Below are 8802 nucleotides of genomic sequence, written 5' to 3' on the forward strand. Positions count from 1 at the left end.
ATTAAACATATATGGAATTAAAGATGATGTCATAATTTTTGCTGCAACTATCAAACATAATTTTAAAAATTTGAGAAAAGGGTAATCTATTATATTTTCCTTTACTTTTATGCACTTCACAGCTCTTTCTTCCCAATGGTCCATGTTTTCTTCTGTGATTATTTCCCTTCTATTTGAAGAACATTCTTCAGTTATTCTTTTAGGTAGGTCTGCTGGTGATAAATTCTTTTAACTTTCTTCTGTGTGAGAGTGTCGTGATTTCCTCCCTTCCACTCCTGAAGGGTATTTTCACTGGCTATAGAATTCTGAGTGAACAGTTCACTTTTTCACCATTTGAAAAATACACCACGTATTTTTGACCTCTGTGATCTCAGATGAAAAAGATGTTATCATTCAAACATTATTCCCTATTGCTAGTATGTGGTTTCTACCTTGCTGCTTTCAAATTATTTTTCTGTCTTTTGTTTTCAGGTTGACTGTGATGCATCATGGTGTTGATTTCTTTGAATTTATCCAATTTAGAATTCACTAAGCTTCATGAACCTGTAGGTTTATGACTTTCACCAATTGGGAGAGTTTTTCATCTCTATTTCTTTGACTATTTTCTCAGACCCATATTATTTCTCCTCTCCTTCTGAGACTCTGTTACACAAATCTTGGATTTTCTGTTACAGTCAGTCCTACAGGTCCTTAACTCACTATTTATTTTTTTCAATCTATTTTCTGTTATTTAGATTAACTTTTATCTGCCTTTAAATCCACTGATTCTGTTCTCTCTCATCTCTATTTTACTATTAAGCCTATGCAGTGATTTTTTCCCTATTTTCAGCTCTAAAATGCCATTTTGTTCTTTATATCTTCTATTTCTTTGCTGAGGTTATCATTTCAGGAGTACACATAATTGCTTGAAGCATTTTTATGATAACTGCCTTAAAATTCTTATTAGATAATACCAACTTACAGGTCATATCACTGCTGGCATCAGTTAACTGTCTTTCTTAAGTCAAATTTTTATTTTCCTGGTTCTTGGTATCGTGAGATACAATTTAGGTAACCTGGGCATTTTGAGTATTATAAGATTCTGAATTCTACTGAATCTTCCTTTTCAGTAGGCAGTCACACTGTTTAAGTTTACTATCTTGGTTCTCATCTTCTTGTGAGGTTGTGAACCCAAGCCAATTTAGTTTTCAGAGAATCTGCAGTGTTATTTTGGTCTCCTTGCTCTGTGTGCCCCCCAAAGCTAATCTGAAATCCTGGGCAGTATTCCACACTGTACTTCCATCCTTAAATCTGCTGTTACGTCTGGTCTGTTTCTCTTGTGGATCACTAAGGAGCATTCCTAGAACTTCATTTGAAAAATTCCTTTCTCCATCTTCCTTCCCTCCAAAATCCTACTACCACTCTCTAGTAAGGAGAAGGAAGAACATCATTTGTCCCTGCTGCACACTCAACACTGGGAGCGGAAGTCATTCCTTGACCTCTACTGATATCACCCTGGTGGGGTAACTAAAGCACTGTCTTATCACTGCTGATCTAGGGGTAGGGTTCAGGTTCCTCATTTATCCCCATTAACACTACCCTAGAGTGGAAAGCAGAATGCTGATTTACACTGCCTTGTTCCCTCCAGATGGAGGTTAGAAGTATAGACTCTCCACTGACCGCACCCTCTGGCATCGCTGCAGCTAAAGCAAGTGGAAAACTACCTTGATGCTGTCAGCAGGGGATAGACATTAGGTTCCCTTCTTGGCCTCTGCTGACACCACCCCAACAGAAAAAAAGCAGACTGCTACACCCCTGTGAGGGGTGAAAATCAGGCTCCACACATGGACTCTGCTGGTACCACAGCAGTGGGAGAAGAAGAGAATACTCATCTTTCACTGAGGAGAACGTAGAAATTCAAGCTCTCTGCTCAACATCATGTTGGCTGAGATAGGAGAGCACTGCCTCACACCATCTACTGCCACCAGAGGGGGAGCAAGTTCAGGCTCCCCACTCAGCTTCTGCTGACACCACTCTGGTGAAGGTAAGAGTATAGCTTTGGTCTACCACACAAACTGGAGGTGGAAATCCAAATTCTACATTTAACTTCCACTGGCACTAAGGGAGGTGGAGAGATTTCCATGGTCTTTGGCTAAAAGAGAATAGGTATTGTGAAAAATATTTTTATTAGGCTGCCCTATTCCTGGTTCTTTCTTATAGAGAGCAAGACTTTCTTAGGGCCTTTTTTCTATCTGTACCTGTTGGCATTTCCATGATATAGGCTTCTCCAATATCCACTTTGGGATATTTAGAGAGCAAGAAGAAAGGCAAGAAACTCACTCCCATGTCATCCCTCAAATTCCAAGGTCCCTGTCTAATCCACCTTCTTCTTCTCACCTTTATCATATTTTTATATTTGCTTTTAATATTATGAAAGCCTTTGGCTGTGTGGATCACAACAAACTGTGGAAAATTCTTCAAGAGATGGGAATACCAGACCACCTTACCTGCCTCTTGAGAAACCTGTATGCCAGTGAAGAAGCAACAGTTAGAATTGGTCATGAACAACGAACTCGTTGAACTGGGAAAGGAGTACATCAAGGCTGTATATTGTCCCCTTGCTTATTTAACTTACATGCAAAGTATATCATGCAAAATGCCAGGCTGGATGAAGCTCAAGCTAGAATCAAGATTCCTGGGAGAAATATCAATAATCTCAGATATGCAGATGACATCACCTTAATGGCAGAAAGCAAAGAGGAACTAAAGAGCCTCTTGATGAAGGTAAAAGAGGAAAGTGAAAAAGCTGGCTTAAAACTCAGCATTCAAAAAAAGAGGTTTACGGCATCCGGTTCCATCACTTCATGGAAAACAGTTGGAGAAACAATGGAAACAGTCACAGACTTTATTTTCTTGGGCTCCAAAATCACTGCAGATGGTGACTGCAGTCATGAAATTAAAAGAATCTGCTCCTTGGAAGAAAGGCTATGACCAACCTAGACAGCCTGTTAAAAGTAGAAACATCACTTTTCCGACAAAGGTCCGTCTAGTCAAAGCTATGGTTTTTCCAATAGTCAGGTATGGATGTGAGAGTTGGACCATTAAGAAGGCTGAGTGCCGAAGAATTGATGCTTTTGAACTGTGGTGCTGGAGGGAGACTCTTTAGAGTCCCTTGGACAGCAAGGAGACCAAACCAGTCAATCCTAAAGGAAATAAATCCTGAATGAATATTCATTGGAAGGACTGATGCTGAAGATGAAGCTACAATAGTTTGGCCATCTGATGTGAAGGACTGACTCATTGGAAAAGACCCTAATACTGGGAAAGATTGAGGCCAGGAGGAGAAGGGGGCAACAAAGGATGAGATGGCTTGATGGCATCACCAACTCAATGGGCATGAGTCTGAGCAAACTCCAGGAGATAGTGAAGGACAGGGAAGTCTGACACAATGTAGTCCAAAGGGTCAGACATGACTTACCAACTGAACAACAAACAACAGCAAGAAGAATAGGAAGAAATGAGTCTATTTAATCTTGCCCAGACTCAAAAGTTTAAGATGGCCATATTTTTAAATGGAACAATTTATAGGATACAGCTGAACAACAGCGGACATGATAAAACATAAAGCATCAAGCAATCTGTATGGTAATAAGGGGATAGAGAGATCAGATTCAAAAACAATGACCCAAATCTGTTGGGTGACACCGAGCTTTTCCATAAAGCAAGAGACTCTGGGAAGGACTGATTCACTTAAATCTAATAAGTTACCAATGGATATAATGGAATTGATGCCCTTCCCCCCCCAAAAAAAAAATTCATTCAACTGGTAAGATATGACAATATCTCACAGAATTGTCCTTATAAATAGTAAAAGCACATCCTGTACTTGCAAATCACCATGTAAAGATTTTGTTTAAAGACTGATAAAAAGTATGATGGTATCTGCAGCCAGGAGCTGGAGACATGTAAGAAACTCCCTAACCTACTTCAAGTCGATTTATTTGCCAGTCCCAGTACATTGGCAGGTGGCTGAGTCAGTCCAGGAAGGATACAAATGAAAGTGAAAAAAGGACCCCAGGACTCAGTACCTCGGTGAAGAAACTAACAACCTAAGCACCACAGAAGTAAAGAAAGAGTGTGGCAGGCACAGGTCAGAAGAGGCAGCTGACACCAATCAGATGGAACAGGGGTGTCACATTTTGCTGCCATTATTGGGGTCTCTTGCAGAGAGAGAGAATTATTTTTAATTGCAAAAAACAGCAACTGAAAACTTAGATAATCTCTTGCTTTTACACTTAAAAAATATTTTTATAATATTCATACTTTTCTATACTAATTGAATTATGAGATAAGAATACCACTAAAGAGAGTAAAGAGAAGAGACAGGGGTGCAGGTGGTCTTCCATCCACAGAGAAAACATAGAACAAGGGCTGATTTTTATGTTCCCATCTGCCCCATGTGGAGCTCATGGTGAGAGAATGAGTGGGAATGAGCCCAAGCCCTTAACACAGGAATACCGATCTCTGCTCCAGGCACCTAGGAATGCACTACTCTCCTTTGCTGGCCTCACCTTCACCAGGTAGGGGATTTGCTTTCCCTCACACCTCTCCACCCCTGCAGTTAATACACACCTGCAGTAGGATATAATTTTACGCATCACCTTCCTTCACCACTACTGCTGCCATCCTGCTACTCACCTCTTATCATGTGCACTCTTCATATTGAGATACAACTTTGGTAAGATGAGTAAAAACACGGAGGCTTGGCTTGTACATTAACACTTCCTCCTGAGGTCCTCTCTCTCTCTCTCTCTCTCACACACACACACACGTCCGTCTGTCTCAGAAATACTTAGTTCTGAAGGATCTAAAGCTTCCTTCACTAACACACAGACTGTCAAAAATCTGGTGTTGCCTCTCTAAGATACTGCAAGAATTCTGGGATGAGAGCAGAGATAAGAAAAGCAGAGGGAACTGTGAAGAGGAGGAGGAGGAGGGAGAACATAAAAAGGTCTGCAAGGCAGCCACTGGAGGAAGTTCTTTCAAGGACAGGACTCAAGCAGAAATGTTAAGGACTGATTTTTAACATTCTCTGGCTATCACATGACCTCATGATCCATATAAGAATACGTCTTTGTTCTGATAGGTCAGGATCCACGAACCAGACATTAGGGACATAGCCAAGGGGCTGCAACTCTGCCTGTTTCTCCTTCTCATTCCCTAATACTTTGTACATAAATTTAAGAGTTGGAAGAAACCTCAGCCATCTTGTCCCAGCCCCATACTGTACATTTAAGGGATCTGAGGTCTGGAAAAGGTTTGCTACGTGTTCAAAGGACAAGAACTTGGGCTTCTTCCTTCCTGGTCTAGGTCCCATCCTTTAAACTTGTGTCTAACTCAAGTGTAAGTGAGGAGATGTGAGTTCTAATCTCTGTTCCCCTAATTGATGTTTGTGGTAATGCAGAGTATGGCTATCTGTGCTCCATGCTTCAGTTTTCCCATATATGTAATCAGATCAGATCAGTTGCTCAGTCGTGTCCAACTCTTTGCGACCCCAAGAATCGCAGCACGCCAGCCCTCCCTGTCCATCACCAACTCCTGTAGTTCACTCAGACTCACGTCTATCAAGTCAGTGATGCCATCCAGCCATCTCATCCTCCGTCGTCCCCTTCTCCTGCCCCCAATCCCTCCCAGCATCAGAGTCTTTTCCAATGAGTCAACTCTTCGTGTGAGGTGGCCAAAGTACTGGAGTTTCACCTTTAGCATCATTCCTTCCAAAGAAATCCCAGGGCTGATCTCCTTCAGAATGGACTGGTTGGATCTCCTTGCAGTCCAAGGGACTCTCAAGAGTCGTCTCCAACACCACAGTTCAAAAGCATCAATTCTTCGGCGCTTAGCTTTCTTAACAGTCCAACTCTCACATCCATACATGACCACAGGGAAAACCATAGCCTTGACTAGACTAACCTTTGTTGGCAAAGTAATGTCTCTGCTTTTGAATATGCTATCTAGGTTGGTCATAACTTTCCTTCCAAGGAGTAAGCGTCTTTTAATTTCATGGGTGCAGTCACCATCTGCAGTGATTCTGGAGCCCAGAAAAATAAAGTCTGACACTGTTTCCACTGTCTCCCCATCTATTTCCCATGCAGTGATGGGACCGGATGCCGTGATCTTTGTTTTCTGAATGTTGAGCTTTAAGCCAACCTTTTCACTCTCCACTTTCACTTTCATCAAGAGGCTTTTGAGTTCCTCTTCACTTTCTGCCATAAGGGTGGTGTCATCTGCATATCTGAGGTTATTGATATTTCTCCCGGCAACCTTGATTCTAGCTTGTGTTTCTTCCAGTCCAGCGTTTCTCATGATGTACTCTGCATATAAGTTAAATGAGCAGGGTGACAATATACAGGCTTGACGTACTCCTTTTCCGATTCGGAACCAGTCTGTTGTTCCATGTCCAGTTCTAACTGTTGCTTCCTGAACTGCATACAAATTTCTCAAGAGGCAGATCAGGTGGTCTGGTATTCCCATCTCTTTCGGAATTTTCCACAGTTTATTGTGATCCACACAGTCAAAGGCTTTGGCATAGTCAATAAAGCATAAATAGATGTTTTTCTGGAACTCTCTTGCTTTTTCCATGATCCAGTGGATGTTGGCAATTTGATCTCTGGTTCCTCTGCCTTTTCTAAAACCAGCTTGAACATCTGGAAGTTCACGGTTCACGTATTGCTGAAGCCTGGCTTGGAGAATTTTGAGCATTACTTTACTAGCGTGTGAGATGAGTGCAATTGTGTAGTAGTTTGGGCGTTCTTTGGCATTGCCTTTCTTTGGGATTGGAATGAAAACTGACCTTTTCCAGTCCTGTGGCCACTGCTGAGTTTTCCAAATTTGCTAGCATATTAAGTGCAGCACTTTCACAGCATCATCTTTCAGGATTTGGAATAGCTCAACTGGAATTCTATCACCTCCACTAACTTTGTTCGTAGTGATGCTTTCTAAGGCCCACTTGACTTCACATTCCAGGATGTCTGGCTCTAGGTCAGTGATCACACCATCGTGATTATCTGGGTCATGAAGATCTTTTTTGTACAGTTCTTCTGTGTATTCTTGCCACCTCTTGTTAATATCTTCTGCTTCTGTTAGGTCCATACCAGTTCTGTCCTTTATCAAGCCCATCTTTGCATGAAATGTCCCTTTGGTATCTCTGATTTCCTTGAAGAGATCTCTAGTCTTTCCCATTCTGTTGTTTTCCTCTATTTTTTTGAATTGATCACTGAAGAAGGCTTTCTTATCTCTTCTTGCTACTCTTTGGAACTCTGCATTCAGATGTTTATATCTTTCCTTTTCTCCTTTGCTTTTCGCTTCTCTTCTCTTCACAGCTATTTGTAAGGCCTCCCCAAACAGCCATTTTGCTTTTTTGCATTTCTTTTCCATGGGGATGGTCTTGATCCCTGTCTCCTGTACAATGTCACGAACCTCATTCCACAGTTCATCAGGCACTCTTATCTATCAGATCTAGGCCCTTAAATCTATTTCTCACTTCCATTGTATAATCTGAATCCTAATGAAACGATGACAGAAATGCTCCCAGAAATTTATTAAGAGTCCACAAAAGGTTACTTATTTGGCTTCCTTAAATTATTTTGCAATATTATTGTTATTATTACCCATGTTTATTGCTAAAGCTTTAGGAAACAGTGACTCCCTTTCATGTCATTTTTCAGGATGGTATGAACTCACTATAAGCAATATTACCAACCTGGTCTTCCTTTGAATTTTCCATCTCTGCCCCCTCCTTGAATTTTGCCAGTGCGTTCTTGAGGTCCTGAGATGTATAGGTATTGGTGTTGATGTCCAGCCTGTCCAAAGAGAAGTTGAGCGTCATGAGGTGGGTATCATCTTTCCCAAGAAAGAACACCCTTCTGGATGGCTGGCACTCCAAGGCCAGCTAAGCCAGGCTAACTCACAGGACACTACCCACCTTTGCCGTGGGTCAGCCAGAAGTCTAACCTTGATGATCTCACCTTGAAGCTAGAGGAGGAAAGAGCTAAAGATGGGGTCGCTTCATAAAAGAGGAGAAAATGGCATGGGGCTGACAGAAGCCCACTGTGGACAGAGAGCTCTCTGCCAGTTACTCAGGCAGAAGCAAGTCTGCAATGTCTGTGCAATGCTGCTCTCTCAGCAGGTGCCAGAGTAAGACCTTCTGGGGGACAATGGGGCACAGACAGAGGACATAACATGTACCCTATATATAAAATCTTCTCCCGCCCAAGTGTGTGCCTAACCTGATTTGACAAGCCAATCTATCTTTACAAAAACAGGCTGAATAAATTCGTACCTTTAAGACAAACCCCTGAGCACAGACTATGTGCAGGGAGTACGAGTCAACCTGACAAAGGAATGGGTTTGAGATATGAAGAACTAAAACCAAGGCCAGCCTCCAAGGAGAGGGACGAAAGGAACCAAGGTGGACATAATGTCAGGAAGCTGGCAGAGACTAGAGTGGTATCTTCAGAAACAGTCCTGGAGCTAATCCAAGCCACAATTCAGCTTGACTGGAGAGAAGGCATTTGTGGGGCAGCGGGGTGGAAGACAAGTTTTGCCACCAGCACTCATTTCAGTTCAGTGAACAGAGGTAAGGAACAGTGATACATACAGACAAAGGGAAGTGTGGAATGTGGACTGTGCATGGCAAGACTGTCCAGCTGGCAGTGTGGGGAGAGGGTGGTCCAGGTATCCCTGGAGATACAGCAGAGATCAGGGAAGAAGGGGCTAGTGGACCACTCTCTCTGTTCCAGGTGAGATGAGTACCTCAGTCTTATGGCC

The 8802-nt window shown here is 42.2% G+C and overlaps 1 protein-coding gene across 4 annotated transcripts in view; it reads right to left on the reverse strand.

The window, feature by feature from the left end:
• Positions 1–8802, reverse strand: part of SIL1 (SIL1 nucleotide exchange factor) — a 250768-nt gene that overhangs the window by 94164 nt on the left and 147802 nt on the right. For all 4 annotated transcript variants that reach the window (XM_010850316.1, XM_010850314.1, XM_010850312.1 and 1 more), the window contains exon 5: positions 7736–7835. In XM_010850316.1, coding sequence (XP_010848618.1) covers positions 7736–7835 — 100 coding nt within the window. The remainder of the gene's footprint in view (positions 1–7735; positions 7836–8802) is intronic.

The sequence above is a fragment of the Bison bison genome, unplaced genomic scaffold, assembly GCF_000754665.1.
Source record: "Bison bison bison isolate TAMUID 2011002044 unplaced genomic scaffold, Bison_UMD1.0 scf7180017864291, whole genome shotgun sequence".
In the NCBI taxonomy this organism is placed as follows: Eukaryota; Metazoa; Chordata; class Mammalia; order Artiodactyla; family Bovidae; genus Bison; species Bison bison.